This window comes from Nerophis lumbriciformis, linkage group LG34, assembly GCF_033978685.3.
Source record: "Nerophis lumbriciformis linkage group LG34, RoL_Nlum_v2.1, whole genome shotgun sequence".
In the NCBI taxonomy this organism is placed as follows: Eukaryota; Metazoa; Chordata; class Actinopteri; order Syngnathiformes; family Syngnathidae; genus Nerophis; species Nerophis lumbriciformis.
Window position 1 is genome coordinate 7,237,346 of NC_084581.2, and position 25,691 is coordinate 7,263,036.

Below are 25,691 nucleotides of genomic sequence, written 5' to 3' on the forward strand. Positions count from 1 at the left end.
TTGCTTCTTTAGAGAAAAGCCTTTGACCGCCAGTCTCCTCAGTTTAGCCAGGGAAGACTCATGTGATGTAAACAATTTCATCAGCCCTTAAAGGGAGGGACTGCAAAGCACGAGTTTGCTTCAAGGAGACGGAAGCCAGTGAGCTCCAAGTTGATGCATGAGGAGGCGTGTACAACATATGCACACCAATCCATAAATTATTGTGCCTAAATGTAGCCAACCATGGAAGGCATCACGCAATGTAAACCAACCAATCAGAAGCAACGTAAGGCAGGTCTTTGTGTCTTTATCTTTCACACACACCTCAGTTTTTTCTCTCGCTAAATCTAGTATCTTTCTAACTCGTCTTCATGACATTGTTTCTCAAAAGCGGCAAGCGACAAATCTAGTAACTTTTTTGGATGTTTGGAGACATGAAACTCTAAATTCTAATGTCCTTAACGTACAAGCGGTGGTGCTGTGAGCCTTTCCTCTCAGGCGGTCACCCATCTACTGAATGTCTGCTCTTGGACAGCTTGCACTGAAAACACATTTAGTTGTACTTTTAAATGCAATTGCAATGAAGTCCGTTTCATTCTCGTCAAAGCAGAGGAGACCCACATCCACTCTGTGCAAAGCTGCCGCTGTTTCTGCCTTTGTTGAAATGTAAATGTTTCATCACCGTCATGATTCAAATAAAACCAAACCTATCATTCATGTTAATGAGCCAGTCAACAACAACAACCCTTCAGTCTGTTGATCAAGTTTGATAGTCTAACACAGGGGTCGGCAACCCGCGGCTCCGGAGCCGCATGCGGCTCTTTGATCACTCTGAAGCGGCTCAGCTGCATACTTGCCGACCCCCCCGATTTTCCCGGGAGACTTCCGGATTTCAGTGCCTCACGCAGAAAACTCCCGGGATTAATATTCTCCGATTTTCACCCCTACAATAATAATAAGGGCATGCCATGATGGTACACACTTAGCGCCCTTTGCAATCTGTACTAACAGCGTGCCAGCCCAGCTTCTTGTTATATGCATCTTCTGCTTGCACACGCAAGTGACAGCAAGGCATACTTGCTCAACAGCCACACAGGTTACACTGACGGTAGCCATATAAAACAACTTTAACACTCTTATTAATAATGCGCCACACTTTGAACCAAAACAAAACAAGAATGACAAACACATTTCGGGAGAACATCTGCACCTTAACACAACATAAACACAACAGAACAAATACCCAGAATCACGGGCTACATTATACAGCCCTGCTACCACCAAACCCTGCCCCCACCCCAACCCTGCTCCCTCACACATCAACCCCCCCCTCTGTGCGTCGGTTGAGGTGGCCGGGGTTTGGTAGCGGGGGTGTATAATGTAGCCCGGAAGAGTTAGGGCTGCATGGGATTCTGGGTATTTGTTCTGTTGTGTTTATGTTGTGTTACGGTGCAGATGTTCTCCCGAAATGTGTTTGTCATTCTTGTTTGGTGTGGCGCATTATTAGTAAGAGTGTTAAAGTTTTTTATACCGCCACCGTCAGTGTAACCTGTGTGGTAGTTGACCAAGTATGCCTTGCTGTCACTTTCGTGAGCAAGCAGAAGCCCCATGCAACATGTGGCTGGGCCGGCACGCTGGTTGTAGTGTGCGCTAAATGCTGTACCATCACGGCACGTCCGAGAGAATAGTTGCCCTAAAATTCGTAGTCTGACGGAAAAATCTGGAGGATGGACAAGTATGACGCTGTCAAGCGCCATTCATATAAAACCCGCGGGCCGCACTAACATTCAATTTTCATATTAAGGTGTGGGCCGCGTGTCTGAGACCCTTGGTTTATACATAGCACAAAGCAAAAAAACTACTTTGTATGCAGTGTTATTTCATTTTAAATTTCAAAACATTTTTGTGGCTCCCAATGTTTTCTTTAATATGTGAAACTGGTCAAAATGGCTCTTTGAGTGATAAAGGTTGCCGACCCCTGGTCTAACATTTAACGATGTAGAACAAAGAAAAATACAACTAAACTAAGAATCAACAGAAGAAAATTGATTTACAATTCAATGCGTTTTTTAAACCACACATCTCATCTCATTTCTTTTCTTTAAGTTTGTGGATTGAAATGCCTTGAAGTTTTACTATTTGCCAATAATTAATACAGGAAACGCCAATTTTGTATGTGTCTATTTAAAAAATAAACACATCACAATGTTCTGACATGAAACATTTCATTTTATTTTCACCATGCAAAACTTCCATCTGCATTGAATTGCATCAAATCGTATTGAATCATCCATCCATCCATTTTCTACCGCTTATTCCCTTTGGGGTCGCGGGGGGCGCTGGAGCCTATCTCAGCTACAATCGGGCGGAAGGCGGGGTACACCCTGGACAAGTCGCCACCTCATCGCAGGGCCAACACAGATAGACAGACAACATTCACACTCACATCCACACACTAGGGCCAATTTAGTGTTGCCAATCAACTTATCCCCAGGTGCATGTCTTTGGAAGTGGGAGGAAGCCGGAGTACCCGGAGGGAACCCACGCAGTCACGGGGAGGACATGCAAACTCCACACAGAAAGATCCCGAGCCCGGGATTGAACCCAAGACTACTCAGGACCTTCGTATTGTGAGGCAGATGCACTAACCCCTCTGCCACTGTATTGAATCATGATGTTTTCAAAAGTATTGTTCGTGAATGTTATCGTAACCCATGTATCAAGATTTATATCGGATTGCCATTTGAGGTAGTAATGCAAACTAATTATTTCCAATTCATTAATGTGTATTTTTAATTTGATAATTACATTTATTGGAGAGTTACCTGCCAGCAGTTTGTTTCGATGAAAAAAAATCATCAAAGCTATAAGCAGTTTCTCTCATTTGTTGTTCCATGATCTTAAAACCGAGATACGTGAATACTGACTGGCTTAGATATTAAGAGAATTGTAGTATTTCATTGGTGTAAATTATGTTACAATTACAAGACCCTAACGGGAAGTGAATAAATGTGTTAGTAATCGCTATGAATTGGAAAAGTGGTAGGATTAAATAAGCTCTGCTTCTTCCCACTCCTTTTCAAACATGTGGTGAAGAGATATGAAAATATGTAGATTGTATGATGTATCATATTGTGTCTGTAAATTAAACCATAACCATACGCGCTGAACCATTCCATATTTTTACTGTCACGGTGATGCTAAATAATCTTTACTGCTGAGCCAAAACAGATTTTGAGTGAATTCAAAAGCCGCAAGTTACTTTGAGACTAAACATGCCTAATGAGCTAGTAGGCTGTCAACAGCTCAGAGAGGGAAAATTGTTTCAGTTGTGTTACATTAAATGTTGGCGCATTCTACAAATGCGTATAGACGAGGTTAATTGGTAGATGAGAGGGAACATCCTTCCTTGAATGCTGAAAAGGATGTATATTTGCACTGCTTGCACACTCAAATAATATAAAGCTGTGGGAAATTTATTTTGTAATATTCATCCAATTAAGATGAAACAATCAGTTTTAAATCAAATAGGGATTTGGTATGATAAAAAGGACATCTCTTTCCCATGTATGCGTATTTCCCGTACGATTGATGTCACTGCTGCGTCGTCAGATCCCGAATCAGCGAAATTGCCAAAATCTGTTCGAGCGGAATATTCAAAATGGCTGTTTTGTGGATGTAAAGTACAGAATATCAGAAACATTTAATCATGCAGAAAAACATATCACCAAACATATTTGACAATCAAAGCATGATTGTAACAATCCACATTTTATGTTATTAATGTGTGAAACTGCTATCTAAACATGGAAGTGTAGCTCCTCTCCTTTAAATGCAAGTGCTCCTGCTGTAAAGCAAGAATCCACATTATGTATACCTACAAAATAGAAAATCTAGCAAGACACTAACTTACTGCAAGGTTTTTTTAAATTCTCTTTAAAAAAGTGTTCATATCCTTTTCATGTTGAGCTGCTTCAAAAAGCATAATGTTAAAAAAAACAAAAAACATTGCAAAACTTCAAAAAATATTTGTCTAGAGTCCACTTATTAATGACAAAATTTTAACTATGGACAAAATGCGATTAATAGTGATTAAATATTTTAATCGTTTGACAGCCCTGGTATTTATTTGTAAAATATGTAATCCTGAACCACTATTGGTGGTGTTCTTGTCATTTTCCCAGCACCTTCAATGTGACCTTTTCCTTTCATTTTTTTTACTGACAGCCGCCAAATTGAACAAAAACGAAATATTCAGAAATAGGGGTGTCGGATATCGGTCTAATAGCAGCAAAAAAAACAAGTATGGGATGATATGGGTTTGCATTTTAAATGTCTGTACCTCTGACACAAACAGTCTTGCAGCGTGTTTACTTGCGCAAGATGGACAGCCAGTTAACATCTAAATGTCCTCCAATAAGCACACAAGGTTGCTTTTCTTTGTATTTTAATTAAGTCATTTACAAAATGTAAACATGGTAGGGTATAGGCTATTAGGAGATAGCAGATACACAACACCTAAGCACACACGCTATGCATCAGTCATAAGCAGAGGTGGGTAGAGTAACCAGAAATTGTACTCAAGTAAGAGTACTGTTACTTTAGAGATTTATTACTCAAGTAAAAGTAAGGAGTAGTCACCCAAATATTTACTTGAGTAAAAGTAAAAAGTATGTTGTGAAAAAACTACTCAAGTACTGAGTAACTGATGAGTAACATACACACTCATATCATATATATATATATATATATATATATATATATATATATATATATATATATATATATATATATATATATATATATATATATATATATATACATACATATACATTGATATATACAGTATATAATTTATATGTATTTATTTTGCTGTTTTTGTTTACATGTTAAAGGTGTTTTAATGAATATACATGCATGTTTAACATATAGATTCCTTTCTTTAATGAAGACTAGAATATAAGTTGGTGTATTACCTGATTCTGATGACTTGCGTTGATTGTAATCAGACAGTCGTGATGATAACGTCCACGTTTTCAAATGGAGGAGAAGAAAAGTTCCTCCTTTCTGTCTAATACCACATGAAAGTGGTGGGTTTTTGGCATCCTATTTGTCCAGCTTCCATATTCGTTTTTATACACTTTACAAGAAATATATTGGCGTCAAACTCCATAGCTTGCTAGCTTGTTTGCGCTGGCTTTCGGAGACTCTTGTTTTGAAAGCGCAGGCGCGATGGAGCGGCACTTTTATTGTGAAGACAGGAACGTCCTCATGTGCGGTCAGTCTTGAGGCTTTTGACGGGATGTACGGTTGAAATAAAAAAAGTATATTTTTTCCTTCACACTTTTGATTGATTGATTGGAACTTTTATTATTAGATTGCACAGTACAGTACACATTCCGTACAATTGACCACTGAATGGTAACACCCCAATAAGTTTTTCAACTTGTTTAAGTCAGGTCATGTGACCACCTGGCTCTGTTTGATTGGTCCAACGTCACCAGTGACTGCATCTGATTGGTGGAACGAAGTGAATCGTCACCAGTAAGGCAGGCACTTTGAAGGTCTGTCTGACAGACCAAAACAAACAAAGCGTGCATTAACAGATCGATAAAAATTAGTAGCGAGTAGCGAGCTGAATGTAGATAAAAGTAGCGGAGTAAAAGTAGCGTTCCTTCTCTATAAATATACTTAAGTAAAAGTAAAAGTATGTTGCATTAAAACTACTCTTAGAAGTATAATGTATCCCAAAAGTTACTCAAGTAGATGTAACGGAGTAAATGTAGCGCGTTACTACCCACCTCTGGTCATAAGTGTCCTTAATTGAACAATAGTTCAGTCTAAAACAGCAGATGTGTCAAAATGAACACGTTTTAAATAATCATAATTGCATATTACTTACAGATAAACATTTTTAAAAGTATTCAGTAACAAATGTGTCCGCATTATTCAACTTATTTCATCGTGAGCTTAACCTAATACATTTTTGTGGACACTATGTGTCTCCGAAAAGCAATTACCACTCCACTTCAATTTAAAGACAGCATAAGTCCATTCCAAAAGGTTATGTTATGTAACAGGGGGGAGTAGACGCCACAGACCACAAGGGGGCGCAGTAGCTCTATGCATTTATTATATATATTTACAATATATATAATAATTAAACCATAATAATATAATTTACACACGGGTATGGAGTGTGACAAAAATCCAAGGGGTGTATGGTGTGAGACTATGTGTAAGAATTAATGAGTGTGTTACCGGGAGTGTTGAGCGAGAGGCGGAAGTCCCGAAGAGCAAAGGCATGCTCGAGTGTCCGTGAGACAGGCAGGAAGTCAGAGGGCTCAAGGATCGAGGGTGGCAGTCCGGAATAAAAAGGGAAGTCGAGGCACACAGCTTGATCGCGGGAGACAGGGAAAGCACTGCGGGAAACACAAAGGGCATAAGACATGGGAACTGGAAAGACACAGAGAGAGAGCAAGTTCATGGGAGGGGAGCCAGAGACGTGATAGCTTACCGTAAACAGAACTACGTTCCGGCGCCAGATCTTCGGGTCCGCTGTTCTTTATACTGCTCGCCTTCATCAGTCCCAGGTGCGCTGATTGCTGAGCGCCTGCAGCTTTGCCTGCGCGTGGCCGCTATGCGGCCAGAGCAAGCAGGGGCGTGTCCTGGCGCACCGCCAGCGGATGCGCCAGCAGAGCTTGGAGCAGAAGGCATGCTGGACTGCGCATGTGCCGTGACAGGTTAATAATAAATAGATTAAGGTTTTTCATACCTATCATTGTTCTCTGTTTGACTATTTTCACTTGATCAAACCCAGTGGTTCTCAACATTTTTTTCACCAAGTGGTACTCCAAGTACCACCAAAATTACCAACATTAAAATACAGTAGCGTAGTAGGCCCAAGTATTAATTAAAACAGAGCAGGGGTTTTATTTACCATATATATTTAAGGACAAGATCACGGGTACAAGCGGCCGAAATGGGTTTCCTCTGCCGGGGCTCTCCCTTTGAGATAGGGTGAGAAGCTCAAAGTAAAGCCGCTACTCCTCCACATCGAGAGGAGCCAGATGAGGTGGTTCGGGCATCTGGTCAGGATGCCACCTGAACGCCTCCCTAGGGAGGTGTTTAGGGCACGTCCCAGGACACGTTGGGAAGACTATGTCTCCCGGCTGGCCTGGGAACGCCTCGGGATCCCTCAGGAAGAGCTAGACGAAGTGGCTAGGGAGAGGGAAGTCTGGGCTTTCCTGCTTTGGCTGCTGTCCCCGCGACCCGACCTCGGATAAGCGGAAGAAGATGGATGGATGAATGGAATATATTTAACATTTTTGGCCACAGACTGTATCATTACACACAGTTTGAACAGTAACATAGTATTTGAATATAGGAAAATAAAAGGTTATACTTTAATTGAGTACCACTAATTGGAGCCCCTGTACCAAGTTTGAGAATCACTGATCTAACGTTTTCTAACAGTCCATACTGCAAACTCATAAAAGTATGTATGATTCATGCTTGTATCGGTATCAGCCAATACCACAAAGCCTGTGGAAATTCAGTAATGTAGAAAAATGACTGTGAAGTCCAGCACAGTACGTAAGTCGTCTTGTGAAAACACCTTAACTTAACTTAGTTTTTTCCACAGATGGGACAGCAGCGTTGGTGGGAGCAGGAGATTCCAGTCGACGGATCACTCAACAAGGGACAACTCATGACGCACAACCTGACCGAGCTCATCAAGCCCGAGTCTTACGAGGTGCGCCTCACGCCCATCACACGCTTCGGCGAGGGCGACTCCACAGTGCGGATCATCACTTACAGCGGTGAGTGGGGAACGGAATAACGTTGACTGTGGGCGGGTATAAGTCTGGAGAAATGATTCCAAAGAAACTGAATGGCATGTACTCCAGTTATTATTCAGCAAAACCTCAAAAGGCATCAATCAGCGCATTCATCATGTTGATAATGATGCGTTAGATAATGTATGAAATGCAAGAGAGCGCCAGGAAAAAGTAAACTCATTAGAATAATTAGAACTGCATCTTAACACCATCAGTCACCAGGAGACAACTGGAAATCAGTGCGCTTTGCTTCTTTGCACGTCTGTGCCCCATAAAAGTTGACGGAGCAACTAATCTTGTCTCCTCCCAGACCATCATTGGCTGAGTCAGGCCTGGTTTCTTTGCATGATAGGTCAGAAGCACTTGAATGCACTGCGTGAGTCAAACATTTAGTTTGGGTCAAAGGAGCAAACAGATAAGCAATGACCCCAGTCTGCCTTCACTCAAATCTTCCAACAGAATAACTGTTTTTTTGGGAGGTTTGATGCTTTTTGAATATTAATTTTATTGAAGATTTTAAGAAGGATTTTGTACACAATTTACAACCGTTTTATGTTTGGCAAAAAAAAAAAAAATTCAACCTGGTCCAGCTGGAAAGATTGAAAATGTTTAGACTATTGTTTTCGAGCACCTTTTGCAAAAACTGTAGTCAAAGATCTTCTACATGACAGGTGCGCTATACTGTTTTTGAGAACCTCCCGGAAAAAAACGTTAAGAGTCATCCTTTATACAACGGGAGCGCTGTGTTGTGTGAAAGGAACTATTACGCACCCTCTAGTCAAAGATCATCTATATAACATGAGCGCTCTGCTGTTTTAAACCACCTACTGAAAAAAACGCTAGAAGTCAAAGATCCTCTATTAGACAGGAGCATTTTGCTGTTTTTGAAGCGCGACTGCGTATAACTCAAGTCAAAGAGCCTCTGAATGGCAGGAGCGTTCTGCTGTTTAAGCACCTACTGCAAAGACGCTAGTCAAAGATCCTCTACATCAGTGGTCCCCAACCTTTTTGTAACTGCGGACCGGTCAACACTTGAAAATTTGTCCCACGGACCGGGGAGGGGGGGTGGTATATTTTTTTAAATTATTTTTTTTGTCATAAAAAAATACAATCATGTGTCCTTACGGACTGTATCCCTGCAGACTGTATTGATCAATATTGATATATAATGTAGGAACCAGAAATATTAATAACAGAAAGAAACCCTCTTGTGCGAATGAGTGTGAATTAGTGTAAATGGGGGAGGGAGGTTTTTTGGGTTGGTGCACTAATTGTAAGTGTATCTTGTGTTTTTTTATGTTGATTTAACCCTGTAAGACCCGGACATAGAAATACATGAATAAAAAAATATTCAACCTGTCAGACGGTGTTGTAGGGGGCATTTGGGAATTAAAATTAAGTGTTGGCAAATTTTTCATATATTGATAAGGTTTTATGGAACCGTTGTAACGATACAACGTTGGGTGAAAAGGGTAGCAAAATTTTCCATAAGTCATTTGTATTCCTTTTCTGAACAACATGTTCCACATGTTTTCACTTCAGTCAAACAACTAAGGGTTAATTTCAATGCTTATTGCTCATCATCTTGACTCAGAACACTGTAAAATAATAATTATAATAACAACATTACTCATTTTTATGAACAGTCAATTTTATTTGAATCAATGAAAAACACACATTTTCAGGAACTTCTAGGGTGGTCTATGCTGTATATACAAGTTGGCTTTGCGTATGATTTTGGTAATGTGTCATGTGTACAACACTGTTGGTGTGATCAAGTTCTGCATTGTTCTTCTGGCAACCAGCATGCATGTGCTGACTATGTTCACTTGCAGTGAAAGTCCAGGAAACAGTTCTTGCTGTCCGAGAACCAGAGACGCACTTCACACTTGTGGCATTGTGTGTTGGTGTACCCAGTAGGGCAATGCCTGCAGCGGCCTCTCGTTGTCTTTTTGGGTAAATGCCCAATCTGATCGTGGCGTACATCCAGTGGCAGGTGTCCACACGATTTCTTGTATTGGGTGCTGGTTGGAGCCGAGGATGGTCTCTTGTCAGTGACCGGGCTGCTTGTGACTGGGCTGCCATTGCCTGAAGGTCGTCCTCTCTTTGGAGTGACTGTGTCCACCAGAATGAGAGCGGATGCCATCTGTACTTGGAACCTTCGCAGGTTAAGCTCAGGTTTCTCCTTGAGAGCTTGACAGTCGCGCTTGTAGAGGAGCCAGGCGTTGACCACAGCAAGTGTGATGGTGTGCCAGAAGATGTACAGGTACCAGCGGCGGGATTTGATGCAGAACTTGTATTTTGCAGTGAACGAGTCCAGCAAATCAACACCTCCCATGTACTGATTGTAGTTACCCACAATGTACGGCCTTTCAACTTCAATGTAGGTCTTGTTGGCTTTGTCCCAGCGTTGAATCTTCTGCAAAGGTTCCGTTCCAGCAAAGGATGACACAAGTGTGACGGCCCTGTTGTCAAACCATTTGACAGCAGAGATGTTGTGGTTCGCCTCCACTCTGTGGTCGAAGGTTCCTCTACCTTTCTTCTTCAAGCTCTTGTCATCTTCAAGGTTGCAATTGGGGATGCGGACTTGCCTTGCTGTGCCCACATAATGGATGCCAAGCCCAAGGAGCTTCTCGATCAGTGGGACTGATGTGAATTGACCATTGCATGGGGGTTGGCTGGATGGCAAACTGATACCCCATTAGTACCCTATTAGTACCCAAGTACCCTATTCACAAACCAAACAATACTGTCTGGCTGACCTTATTATCATCCTAAAAGGAATTAATTCACCTGTACACAAAGGAACCTGTTCTGGTGGTGAATTACCAATCTATATTCCCAACACCATCCTTGAACAAAAGAACCTGTTTTATAAAGTTGCAGAAGCCTTCTAATAAAAACAGTTCTTAACTTTTAGTTTGCAAAAGTAATGTACGAATGTGCACAAAAAGAAGGAAAACATGAACCTACCCATCTATATGCTTATCATAAATACCATCATCACCATTTTTTTTACTTTTAGTTTGCAATTTTAAAGTGCAAATGTGCACAGACAGAAGGAATAAGTGTGTGTAAATTAAAATATATTGTAGATTCCTGACAAAACATAGCTATTTAGACTACACAGTATCCTGCTAGGTATTAGTCACAAGGGAATATTTGCTACCACATTGACCCATAGTTGTACATATACAATCAATATAAAACATCATCTAAATCATATTTTTTGGAGGTATTTCACAATAATAACATAGGTACATGTTCTAGACATTATAAAGATCACAGTAAAAAATATTAGATGCATTCTACTTACATTGATTTGATCAATGTGGTCCAGTAAAGAAAAGGGTTGTCACTCTGCGAAGATTTTCAAGTTGTGTGAGATTCTATAGCCTGTGGGCGGTCCTTAAATACAAATTTCGAATGTAAAGTCATTGTTAGACTGAACAATAGACCCCAATGACTATGTTAATGTGGTGGGGGGGCAAAATGAAAAAACTTTTAACCCTTTTTTAAATAAAATAAAAATGTTGTAAATATATCACTGTGGGTCTTAGAGGGTTAATAAAAAAAATATATATATTTTTAAAAATTTTTTTTTTTTTTTTTAATTTCTTTTGCGGCCCGGTACCAATCGATCCACGGACCGGTACCTACATGACAACAATGCCCTGCTGTTTTTGAGGACTGACTGCGGAAACTCTGTTTTTAAGACCCGACTACAGTAATTGCAATCGAAGGTCATCTGTAAGACATGAGTGTGCTGCTGTTTATTTAATCACACTGTCTTTATGACAGGAGTGCTCTGCTGTTTTTGAAAACCTAGCATTCCAGTTAAAGATCATCTATATGACAGGAGTGCTCTGCTGTTTCATATATCCTCTATTTGGCAAGAACACTGTCTTGTGTTAAAGGACCTAATACGAAAACTCTAGTCAATGATCATCTGTATTACAGGAGCATGCTGCTGTTTTCAAGCACTTACTGCAAAATGCTAGTCAAATATTTTCTATAGCAGGTCTGGCCAAGCCGCATGCGGCTTTTTGTCTGGTTTCATGCGACTTTTACGAATCGACATTGAGGTTTTAAATAGTGCTATAAATAACCACAAGAGGCTGTGTTTTTAGTTGTGTGTCTCCATCTGTCATGTCTGTGTGATCATGTTTTGTTTTAGTCATGTTCGGTTTTGTTTTTGGACTTTTTGTGCACTTTTGTTTGTTTTGTCACCATAGCAACCATTAGTTTTCACCTGTCACGTCACGCACCTGTTTCACGTTTTGAGTCACGCACCTGTTTTCGTTAATCATGTCTGTAGTATTTAAGTTCATTGTTTTCAGTTTGTCTTCCTGGCGACATCCCGGATTCATACCCCTGTCACACTCTGTTTACCTCTGCGCACTTCATAGTCCATGCCAAGTAAGTTTTTGTTTATTAATGCCACAGTTAGTGTTTTTGTTTAATTGTTCACAGTTTCTGCCTATGTGCAAGTTTTGTTTTCAATAGCCTAGTTTTTTTACCTCCGCCATTGTGCGCGCTTTTCGTTTGTTCCCTTTTGATATATAGTGTTAAAATAAATCATGTACTCCCCTTCACGCCACATCTGGTCCAAATCTTTTGCACCTCGGGAGAACAAACCACGCCACAGTCCCAGTCGTGACATCATCCCCCCGCCGTCAACGGCATTTGAGTGACAGACATGTTCGCCAATCAGAACCGTTGAGCCTCACGTTTGTTCGTCTCTCGCTTCAAACAGGGAGAAAGACGTCTCACTCTTTGCCTCTCTTTCAGCATCGTTAAAATTAATTGAACGCAGTGTGCCCTCTTTTCACTCATTACAATCTTTGTTTCGGTGGGTGGAGAGCGGGGCTCCAGCTCTACACACATGAAGCACAGACATCCTCCCTACTTGCCAGTGAGAAGTGCTTCAAAGTAACAGAAATTAGGAGGAATAGAATATGATTACAAAGCCAAATGTCCTGTTGTGGTAATATTTCAGCTTTAGATCGGATGGGCAAAATACGGCCATTTACACGGACGAACAAGCGAGAATGCGGTGATCATGTGATGGCAACAAACGAAAAGACAACCCGACTTTGATCGTTTTTCCAACTGGGAAAAACAATTCACTTTAAGATGTTCAATATTTATTTAAGTAAAATGTTTGCTTACAGAAATGAGAGTCCATTTGCCTTATACATTTCAAAGCTTCAAATCTTCAGCGTCTTGGACGTGGTTGAACTGGGAGTTTGTCTGTGTGAGACAGTGCACACACAATGTTCATTGTTGAAATTGACTGGCCTGTGGTCTTACTGAGGGAGTCAATTTATGTCAGTATCATGTTGGTTTTTGACATTTACAATAACTCTGGCTGAGCAAAATGTCTGTGTGTGTGTTTAGTTTAATTTAGTTTAGTTTAGTTTAGTTTAGTTTATTAAGGATCTCCATTAGTCTACACCGCAGTGGAGACTATTCTTCCTGTGGTCCAGGCAAAAAACATCACACAATCACAAAACAAAAGATTACAATGCAGTATAACATGATCAATAATAAAATATTGTAATACAAAAATAGCAACAACAAAAAACAAAAAAAACAATAACTTGGAGTTTACATACTATTGTTCATACCAAATAAATAATAAATGGGTTATACTTGTATAGCGCTTTTCTACCTTCAAGGTACTCAAAGCACTTTGACAGTATTTCCACATTCACCCATTCACACACACATTCACACACTGATGGTGGGAGCTGCCATGCAAGGCGCTAACCAGCAGCCATCAGGAGCAAGGGGTGAAGTGTCTTGCCCAAGGACACAACGGACGTGACTAGGATGGTAGAAGGTGGGGATTGAACCCCAGTAACCAGCAACCCTCGGATTGCTAACACGGCCACTCTACCAACTTCGCCACGCTGTCCCACAATAAAAAGAGCAATATAAAAATAGATATATATTTTTTCAAAAATAAAACAAAGAACCAATGGCCTATAATAAACACATTAGTGTACCAAAGACAAACAATAAGTGACGAAAAAGTACCATAATGATTAAACAATGACATAAAGTGGATTAAACAATGACATAAAGTGCATACAAACTCAAGATAATATCAATATAAAAACGATAACCAGAAACAAAAATGAATTTAAGCAAAAATATAAGTCAAAAGAAGATAAATGAACCAGAAATAAACATTAGGTACAATCTACAATAATCTCTTTCCGCAATACTTTGCCTCCCAGTCTATTCTTAACACCCACTCTGCTGGTGATTGATACCAGATATTGTGGAAGTCGATTCCAGTAAGTGATTGCCCTATACATAACAGTCTTTTTCCAAAACATCAGTTTTGGGTTTAAGGTGGGTGAGAGCACATCTCAGGGCTAGCCTGGTTCCATAGTTTTGACTGTCACTAGCAAGCAACAGCCGAGAATACAGATAAGCAGGTTTATGGTATGTACAGATGTTTTTAAAAAATATAATCCAACTACAAGCTAGTCTTTCACCAACCCTCATCCATGACAACTCATTGTGCATTATCTCAATGCCGGTCCTAAATGAGCAATTAGCAGTGTGTGTGTGTGTGTGTGTGCATGTGTATGTGTGTGTATTTGTGTGTGTGATGTTCATGAACCCATGTGTATAATGTGGCTTTTTGCGGTAACAGTAAAAAATGTGTCTCTAGGTCTCTGACTGGTTGGCCACCCCTGCTCTATAAGATAAAAGTGGCCTTGTGGTTAGAGTGTCCGCCCTGAGATCGATAGAAATGGGACCCATTGCCTCCCTGCTCGACACTCAGAATCAAGGGTTGGAATTGGGGGATAAGTCACCAAAATGATTCCCGAGCGCTGCCACCGCTGCTGCTCACTGCTCCCCTCACCTCCCAGGGGGTGGAACAAGGCGATGGGTCAAATACAGAAGGTAATTTCACCACATCTAGTGTGTGTGTGACTATCAGTGGAACTTTAACTTTAACAATGCTCTGCTGATTTTGAGGACTGACTGAGAAAACCCTAGTTAAAGATCCTCATTATGACAGGAGTGTGCTGTTGTTTTTAACCTACTACTTGAAAAATGCTTGGCAAAGATCCTGTACATGAGAAGAAGTGGCGTGCCGCTTTAATAAGGCCTAGCCAAAGATCGTCTATATGGCAGGAATGTTTTGCGTGGCACGAAGGGTGGGTCCTCGTGACATAGGACACGTCTCGCATCTCTCCACAGAATCAAAGCTTGCAAAAAGACGATCTCCAGGACTACTTACCTGTGGGGATGTCAGCAGATGTTCGGGTTTGTGAACTTTCTTCCAGCACAGCTCGTCGTGATCCGAGAACATCTTGATCGTCGACGTCCAACTCAAGTGAAATGAATCAGAATGCCTCCAATCAATGAGGAGTGAGGAGAATGGAGGCTAATTAGATGGCACATAAGGAGCAGCCAGCGTTGATAGGAAAGAGACAAAGATTATTTATTCATGAAGGAAAGAAGAAAGCCTCCCCCTCGTGTGCGAGTGGCCTACCCAACGAGAGACTGGACTAATTATCACTCTAGGGCCGCTCCGAGTGTCACCATTCCTACAGTAAGACCACAGGCCAGGCATGTAAAGCAATGCCATGTGATGCGAAGCAAACCTCAAAATGCCCGACCAAAACCGAATTATACGAAAACCAAAGCAAATGTTTCCCACAGAAATAATGTAAATTCAATTCATTCATTCCAGACGCCCACGAATATTACCACAAAACACATTTAAAAAAGGCTACAAACAATGTGAAATACATATAAATGATGAATGAAATCCACAAAGCCTTCCGGAGGCCAGAACAAAAACTATTACATTCTCAGTCTGTAATGGACTCGACTTAACGTTCCCTATTATGCAAAAATGACTTTTATATGTGTCGGTAGAACCTGTTTGTAAATACCAAACGTGGGAAAAACATATTCTATCTTTCACTTGTTTGCACAGCTATTAATAGAAGAGGCATTTAAACGCTCGCTTTTCAAATTGTAGCTTCAAGCTTCGCTACACATTTTAAAATACAGCCAGGAGCTCTGCTTTTTGGACATGATACTGCCTCTGACTTGCCAAATAGCTACTTCATGGATGAAAACATTAAATATATTAAAATAAAAACAGGCTTTGCTACGCATGTTAAAGTAAAGACTAATGTTGACTAAATATGCTAAGCTAGCATGAAGTTGCTGTTAAAGTGTAATGTTAGCATATAGCTAATATAGCTGTGTTAGTGCTGCTAACGTTTGTGTACTTATATTACATTGTTGGATGTGATATATAGCATCTATTACGTTGGAGAAATGCACAGTTGCAGTGTGAATGTAAAAAGTGAATAAAGTACACAATTGTACTTCTTGGAAACACAGCTCATTAGCATTCAAGCTACGGACACGTGTTACCAGCTAAAATCACTAATAACTCTTAGGGAACAAAGGCTGTCTTTTTTGTCCTAACAGTAAATCATTGCTCTATTTTGGCCACAATTTTATATTACTCTATTGTACAGGTTTTTTTTGTTTTCTTTTTCTTGTTGTATTTCACAAGCGTACAGTACAATTCACTGACAGTTATTCGACAATACTCCAAAGTCAAACAGTACATTAAAGTCCTTCATTTTTCAAAAGGCACACATATATTTACTTGTTTGGCTCAAATCGCTCAATCAGCAGCAAAAAAAATAGCATACATGTAATGTTTGTTTTCATTTTTTTTAAACCTTTGAAGCCGCTTTAATCAAATGATGCCAGTTTTACATTAATATACATTTGCATCAGAATAAGATGTGTTATTTCATTTATTTAAAGCTAAAATTGGGATTTATTGTTATATATTGTATATATTATATAACAATATTATATAATATAATGATATATCAGTATACATTATATACTGTATATATAATATGTAAATATTAAATACATGTTATATTTTATATTGCTACTATGGTAAATTTTTTGTCTACTTTATACCTGCATTATCCTTTCCATCCTTACCCTTTCCATCCTTTGTAATTGAGCTAATGTGTTGAACATTTTCCCTTGTGGATCAATAAAGTTTGTCTTATTCTAAGTCTAAGTGACCATTATCTGATTAAAAGGCCTTCAAAACGGTCAAAATAAAAATATAATTCATTACATGTTTGGTATTTCTGTTTAGGACTGAAGTTTATTGAGAAATTTGAGCAAAAACTGCCTCTTTACTTTAAAAGATTAAGAATTAAGATGGAATGTTACCAGGGGGTTAAAGTCTCAAATTCTGGCATCAAAGCTGATGCACTATTGTGGGACACCATGTGTCTTCAGGATGTCTATGAAGGTACACGTTGGACTTTTTGGCCCTTTAGCTTTACTGTTTTCCCTTTTGGTTTGTGTGTGTTTGTTTTGGACGGGCTATAAAAAGACGAGTGGGTTTGTTTAAAAAAATGTGCTGTGTGGGATGAGAATCACAACCTTGACTACGTGCAGTTAGAAGCAAAACGCTGCAGGATTCTTTGACTGCGCAGTGAACTTCTAACATTGTGGCCCTTCAGTCCAATAGAATGAGCTTGTTTACTCACCATTGTGCAGCCGTGCAGAGCCATCATCATGCAGTCCAGCAGCAGCTTTTCTATGAGTTGGCAAGAAGAGAAAAGTAGTTATGGTGTCCCCAGCTGTAACGTGATGGATTGCTGTGTCACCGCGGCACAATAATGACTAACTCAGCACCTGCTTCATCAGAGAAGGAGTAGTTCTTATTTTTTAAGCCTTGTGTTTACTCTGGCAAGGCCGCATGAAAACACTGCATTTAATTGGGTGCTTTTCCTGTTGTTGGCTTGTTTGGCACTTCATTCCAAAAGAAGGCATACAGTTCAAGGTGCTGTATATATATATATAAATATATATATATATGTGTGTGTGTGTGTGTGTGTGTGTGTGTGTGTGTGTGGGTGTGACTAGATAAGACTAGACTAGATTTCATACATGAACACTGTTTTTAATCAATATGGACACAAAGTCACAAAGTGCAGTTACGCCTCATGGCCATCACATTTCTTACATTTTTATTTTTTATTTTTTTATCTCTTATGTCCATAAAGTGTTATCTTGCACAATTTTCACAATTATTTAATGTATTTATTTTTTTCTACCATATTACTTTGTTTATAATCTTTGTGTTGCTTTTATATGCACATCCAATTCCCATTTGAGGTACATTAAAAAGCGGTTTTATCTACAATCATGTTTCTTTTACAAATGAAATCATTTCCAATGTGTTGTGTTTAAAAAAAAAAAAACTTGGTTGAAAGATTTCAGTAAAAGTACTTTTTGAAAATTTTGAGCACATTTAAAGTACATATATATATATATATATATATGTAAATGATTGGCTATTTTCATGATTATGGTACATGTGCATGTATTTGTTTATATTTTTAAATGACGTTTCTAGTAAGTATAACTGGAAATAAAAATAATCAGCTTCAGGGCCAAACTTAAAACTGTACAGGCAAATTTGAAGTAACATTTGACATCATTCAAGTGTACGAGAAATTGACCCCTGTGACAACAGACATGGTAACTTCCTGTGGATGTTCTCATCACATTATCTTCTTGTTAAAGTCTTTTTTAGGGGAATTTAATACATTATGAGCATTGTCATTATTTAGCTCCATTGTGCTTCATTATTCTTGCAAAGAAAATATCTTGCATCCATATTGGATGTTCCAGGAATAACAAATAACTTGTTGAATGATAGTGTCTTAAATACATCATCACAACTTTGATGTCCGCCATGGCGCTCGGCCATCATGCTTCCCAGTCTTGGACAGCGAGGTTTATGTTGTGGTTGGTCAAATTGAGCGCCGCGCACGAGGACACTTGGCGTGGGTTCCTGGACTGTCTGCTTGGCAAAACAGCCGCGGGCCAACTGGACAGTGAGCACTTTGCCAAGATGAATTCAGCACTCATGTCGGTCCAACGGGCCGCTTTGTGTATCAATCAGAATTAGGCAAATGCGTCAGAAAGTCGCAGTGCACTGACGTCATTACCGTTTGCAATGTCCACACTTGATTGCCTTGTCTTTGACTTTTGACTTGATTTTTTTTTTTTTAAACAGGGACAGTATATATTCAACACACAAATGCAAATATGCAAAAATGTAGCAAGTGGCTAATTTCCATTGTCCGTCCCTACTACAATTCATGCCAAACACAAAAGAAAAGGACGGCACCAAACTGCATTGCCTACATTGCAACGTTTTACTTGTGAAATGATCGCGTCGACAAAAAATATATTTCAGTTTGTTTTTACGTATGAAAAAAAGTACCAGTGATTGTCACACACACACACTAGGTGTGTCGAGATCATCCTCTGCATTTGACCCATCACCCTCACCCCCTGGGAGGTGAGGGGAGCAGTGAGCAGCATCGGTGGCCGCGCCCAAGAATAATTTTTGGTGATTTAACCCTCAATTCCAAGCCTTGATGCTGAGTGCAGGTAATGTGCCATTTCAATAAATAATTGGTTCCGTGACGCAGCTAACACTTTGAAATACTTGTGTTGCAAAACAGCGCTGCCCACTGAAATATATTCAAATCAGTATAACTAACTTTTAGATGAGAAATATTACAATACAGTGGAATGTAGTACTTACAACTACCATAGTTTTATCGTAATAATAATAATGTTCGGCATTCACTCTGAAGAGTGGACTTCTTCGATATCTCCTTCCAGCTGCTTGTCTGTCAAACACACCTTCAGCGGCTTTTCCATATTTTCATGGATAAATGTCCGCCGTTTGTATATTTTTCAACATTCTTGGCTGACATTAGACTCACTCTGCTTCATTATGGTGCTACGCTCCAACTGCTTTACCAAGTTAGTCATGATTTTGATCATTTATTTCTATAATTCAATGAATATCGTCCACTTCTTCTTCTCAGCACTGTCCTTCACACTTACTTTCTTCCACGGTTGTAGAAACACATTTGTGTACTGTACAGCTCTTGCGATGAGCTAATGCTTGCAAGTAAGACAAGATGTAGTGATCGGATTTAATGTTTTTCACATATTTGTGATACTTTTTATCACAAATATATTTTAAGTTCATTTTCTCAAAAACGTCATTAAAATTCAGTGTTCTGGGTTTTCAATCAATCCTGTTACACTAACACATTACCCTTTCTAAAAAAAAATTGGAGTATTCCACACGTCACATGGTTTACAGGAAGTTGCATGATTCACGTCCCCCGTGGGCCAAAAGTAAATCCACTCATGTAATCGGTTTTGGCACAGGCCTGTTACCAAGAAGTTATGTTTTTGCCGTTATTTGTGTGTTTTTGAAACACAGTTTATTGTTGAATCATTGTAATATGCTAATATGCTGTCCCCATGAGCTGTGCTCTTGCCAGCATACATGCCAGCACAAGTAAACCACAGTGGTGTCCAAAGCAAGACCCGGGGGACATTTTTGGCCCGCAGCACGTTTTATTGGCCCTCTGAAAAGTTTTAATATTCATTAGAGTGGAACCTATAATGTCCGCATAACTTACTAACTCATCAAGTCCTGATCCACATGTTCAAATTTGGACTTTGGACAAAGTCATTTGCACTTCCAGATAATGTGTAAACAATGGCTATGTTCAGTTTCGGTAATGTCAACAACCGTTTATGTCAACGTCAGTCAGCCAATCCAAGGGGCTAAAACGAGTTCTGTATTAAGATGCTATATTATTAGTGGTGGTGATAGAAAAAAAACAAAAAACATCCACATCTAAGACTACGTTTGCACTGCAGGCCAAAGTAGCCAAAAAGAGATGTTTTTAAGATCAGATTTGTTTCTAGCAGACTGTTTACACTGCAAGTAAAATGTGATTTTTATCAGACTCCAGTGTGGCCTCGACGTCACTTGCATGTGCACTTTGATAAAGTGAAAATAAAGGAAGTTGACTGGAAGGAAGTCGCTACTATTACAGAATAAAATAAAAATCGCAACACCTTAAAAATTAGTGTTTCTTTACATTAAATTAAATTAAAGTAATATAATGTATGAATGTATGAATTGTGTAATATATTTGGGAGGGTTGTACTCTTTTAATGGCTGTTAAATAGAGGAGACACGGACATCAGCGTGGATCTACGGCAGCTTTTTTTTTCAAATCATATGTAAGCAAATGCGCCACAGCGTCAATTCCGGTCCTTCAACAATTGCTATTTCTTTGTAATCAAAACATATATTCATGTATTACATATAGCCTATTATTTGCGCACTATTGACTAGTGATGCACCGTAAATTCAGTCGTCTTAAATAAAAACCAAAACCGGATGTTGTGATGAAATATCCATTTCCGCTGTCGACTGCGTCTGTCCAACAAACACGAGTGTCTTAGCTCGCCCAAAGCTGACGAAAAAAATCACATTCAGGTGGTATTGCGTTTAGACTGCAGTCACATTTGAAAAGATCAGATTCCAATCGGATTCAGGACTACCTCCTGATGTGGCCTGAATCTGATGCCAAAAGTTAAAGGGGAACATTATCACAATTTCAGAAGGGTTAAAACCATTAAAAATCAGTTCCCAGTGGCTTATTTTTTTTTTCGAAGTTTTTTTCAAAATTTTACCCATCACGCAATATCCCTAAAAAAAGCTTCAAAGTGCCTGATTTTAACCATCGTTATATACACCCGTCCATTTTCCTGTGACGTCACACAGTGATGCCAACTCAAACAAACATGGCGCATAGAACAGCAAGCTATAGCGACATTAGCTCGAATTCAGACTCGGATTTCAGCGGCTTAAGCGATTCAACAGATTACGAATGTATTGAAACGGATGGTTGTATTGTGGAGGCAGGTAGCGAAAACGAAATTGAAGAAGAAACTGAAGCTATTGAGCCATATCGGTTTGAACCGTATGCAAGCGCAACCGACGAAAACGACACGACAGCCAGCGACACGGGAGAAAGCGAGGACGAATTCGGCGATCGCCTTCTAACCAACGATTGGTATGTGTTTGTTTGGCATTAAAGGAAACTAACAACTATGAACTAGGTTTACAGCATATGAAATACATTTGGCAACAACATGCACTTTGAGAGTGCAGACAGCCCAATTCTCATCAATTAATATATTCTGTAGACATACCCTCATCCGTGCTCTTTTCCTGAAAGCTGATCTGTCCAGTTTTGGAGTTGATGTCAGCAGGCCAGGGAAGCTAGGGTCAATATTCTTCTCTTGACCATCTTCGGTGGCATAAGGGACGGTGTGAGCCAAGACATCCAGGGGGTTTAGCTCGCTCGTCTGCGGGAACAAACTGCCGCCATTGCTTGCCGTGCTACCGAGGTCCTCTGTCCCTGAATTGCTCACACACTCCGGCAGATTCAATGGGGGTCTAGGGGCAGATTTCTTTGACTTTATCGTTGGAAATGCATCTGCTTTGAGTGTCGCAGGATATCCACACATTCTTGCCATTATCTGTCGTAGCATAGCTTTTGTCGGTAAAGTGTGCGGAACAAATGTCCAATTTCTTGCCACTTTTGCATCTTTGGGCCACTGGTGCAACTTGAATCCGTCCCTGTTCGTGTTGTTACACCCTCCGACAACACACCGACGAGGCATGATGTCTCCAAGGTACGGAAAACAGTCAAAAAACGGAAACTAACAGAGCTGATTTGACTCGGTGTTTGAGAAAATGGCGGATTGCTTCCCGATGTGACGTCACGTTGTGACGTCATCGCTCCGAGAGCGAATAATAGAAAGGCGTTTAATTCGCCAAAATTCACCCATTTAGAGTTCGGAAATCGGTTAAAAAATATATGGTCTTTTTTCTGCAACATCAAGGTATATATTGACGCTTACATAGGTCTGGTGATAATGTTCCCCTTTAAGATTTGAAGCACTTTGGAGCGTTTGCACTGGCAAAAAATAAATCAGATCTGTGTCACTTGAGGTAAAAAAAAATCAGATTCGGTGTGCAGTGTAAACGGGGCCTAAATCTCGATTCTTATGTCACGGTCTCGCATTGGTGAGGAAATGTAACCCATAGATACAGATATAGAAGACTACGTGCATGTAAGAAACATATTTCACGTTCAAAAATACAAGAGAATTGTGCAGCACGGAAGTGCACAGGAAGCGAAAGCAAAAACAAAAGTAAAGCAAAGCGATATATTACAAAAACTGAGCAATGAAAGCATACCGTGAAACAAACATAAAACATTAGCTATATGCACAAGAACACAATTAATGAGATTAAAAGCCTAACCAGAAAAAAATGCTTCATGTAAAAAACGCCATTCGGAATATTATGACTCGATCACACACGTTTGGATCAAAATTTAATTCCGATCAAGACGGGTGGTTTATGCCAATAGTCATTCAGAATGGAGTGCATGTAAACACTTTTTCTAAAAATTTGGGTCGAAATGATCTTGCTGCGCATGTCTGTCGCGTCAAATATACTTTGGTGGTGGAGAGGGAACTCATTTTAATAATCCCGGTATGAAGCGATTGTATTGCTGCAGTTTCCCCACATTCAATGTGTACGGACGTAGCGTTATATACTGTTGAGTTTGTTGCCTTAAAACGAGACTAGCAAAAACAAAAGTATGGTCTGGAGTGTCATGTTTCGATGTAACAATAAAAGAAGGGATCCAGTTGTCGCCTCAACGAGTTCTTTCATTCACGACATTACATCTACAAGTGCCAACTGCTAGCCTCAGGCATGTACACAGAATGTCGTAACGTGAAGACGCGTGGCAACCCGTACATATCACAACACGTAGTGCACAGAACAGCTCCATTTAAAAAATAAAGGTAAAACAAAAGTAGCAAACAGAAGGAAAAATTGATAAATAAATAATGTGACAAAGTCAGACAAGCATAAATGCATTGAGCCATGTTTGTTTATAGCGGAAGTCACTGCTTCTTCTTCTATTTTTCTTTACGGTACAATTTGTGCTGCGCATTTCAAAACAAAGTATTCCGATGTAAGGTGTAATGCATGAAAATGCATGTCATAATCAGATCATTTGTTTCAAGATCCATGTACACAGTAACATTCTAATACAAATTATGAACAGATTAAATACATTTTGCCCATCTACACATGGCTAATGTTCGAGCAGAAAGAAGCAGTTGAAGCAGGCATATAAACCCTTGTTGATAATCGATCAGGTACAGTGGAGTCCACCCATCGCCAACCATGAGCAGGTGAGGAAAATAGCACTCAGAGGCAGACAAATAAAGGGAAATAAAGTAATTTCAAAGCAACACACACAGAGTGGCTTGATCGGTAGAGCGACTATGCCAGCAACTTGAGGGTTCCAGTATCGGTCCCCGCTTCCGCCATCCTAGTCACTGCCGTTGTGTCTTTGGGCAAGACACTTTACCCCCACTGGTTTAAATGTAGCTTAAATATATAGATAATGGGTTTCACTGTGTAAAGAGCTTTAAGTCTACTTTAGTTTACTTTCAGACTGTCAATCAACATATTCATGTCTCAAGTTGCCACATATTGGAACACTATGCAATAATTTACTTTAGGATATATTCAGCTTTATGCAGACAGAATCAGTGCTTTTGTCTACATCATGCTCTTAAACTGAAGAAATAAGTGATGAAAACAATACAGTGTTTATAATGCAATGTAATCATAACTTATTAATAATGCAAGAAACCATTTAAAAGGATATAAACTTTTACTTTTACTCATTACTGTAGAATTGTTTACCATTGTACTGCAATTGGAAGGTAAATAACTTAGTTGTCCTAAATAAATAAACAAACACAAAAATTAATTGGACTCAAACAAATATTGAAAATCTTAAAGTGCATTTTTTTTCCAAGTTGGAAAAACAAGGTCATATTTTTACCTTCTAATTTGTGTTACTTTGCGGAAATTTTCACTAGCGAGTTGCGAGGCTCTCTGTCTGCGCTTCCTGTGTATGCAAAGCCGGCGGTCTTGCTCTCCTCCCACAGAGACAAAGATTGTGATTGACTGAAAAGAGGGTTCACTGTGTTCAGTTAATTCTACTGTTAAATAAACGTGCTGAGGTGCTGAGAGCGATGCACAGAGTGAGACCCCTTTCTCTCTGTTTGAAGCGAGAGACGTACAAACATGAAGCTCAACAAATCTGATTGGCGAACATGTCAAACACTGGTGACGACGGATAAAAAAAAAAACTCTTGCAGTTACGTTGTCACATTAATTAGAACCTCTATGTCGATTCCATGTCGATTAATGGTGCAGCCCTATCAGCAACCAAGAAGAGCTTTTGTAACCTGATTTGAAAATGGTTTTATTATAAAAAATATAAATAATAAAGTAATATTTTGTAAGAATTACTTTGAATCAAGAATTGAGTCTTAATCAAATTGTCACCCTAAGAATAGAATCAAATTGACTCATGAGTTGTTAGAATGGTATCCTTAATTATTAGATATTGCATGAATATTTGGTCACTCAAAACAAGAACTAAGATGTGAATGTTTTGTTTTGATAGCTTAGCATACTGGTTATTGATTTACAATGCATTTGTTTTTGTATCGTTATTGTACAAGTGTATCAAAGTCGCCCCCTGCATTTTTTGGTATGTGGCCCTCAGGCCAAAAAAATTGAACACCCCTGGTCTTATGAATCAGACTCGACAATGAAAATCCCAAGTTGAATACAGCCCCAGTTGCAATATTTCATGTATTTGTTAATACTATGCTAAAAACTCACCCCTGTTACTTTTAGTCCTGTTACTCTAATAATGAGACATATTTCGCCTAGGACTCACTTCAATACGATACCGATATCGAAGCCTTGAGTATTGGTCGATACTGATACGATACCAGCATGAATCATACTATATGCTTTTATTATTGTGTAAT

At 39.4% G+C, this 25,691-nt stretch overlaps 1 protein-coding gene across 4 annotated transcripts in view; it reads left to right on the forward strand.

Annotated features, from left to right (window-relative positions):
* Positions 1-25,691, forward strand: part of LOC133576197 (MAM domain-containing glycosylphosphatidylinositol anchor protein 2-like) — a 494,633-nt gene that overhangs the window by 407,519 nt on the left and 61,423 nt on the right. For all 4 annotated transcript variants that reach the window (XM_061929249.1, XM_061929248.1, XM_061929251.1 and 1 more), the window contains exon 12: positions 7,625-7,802. In XM_061929249.1, coding sequence (XP_061785233.1) covers positions 7,625-7,802 — 178 coding nt within the window. The remainder of the gene's footprint in view (positions 1-7,624; positions 7,803-25,691) is intronic.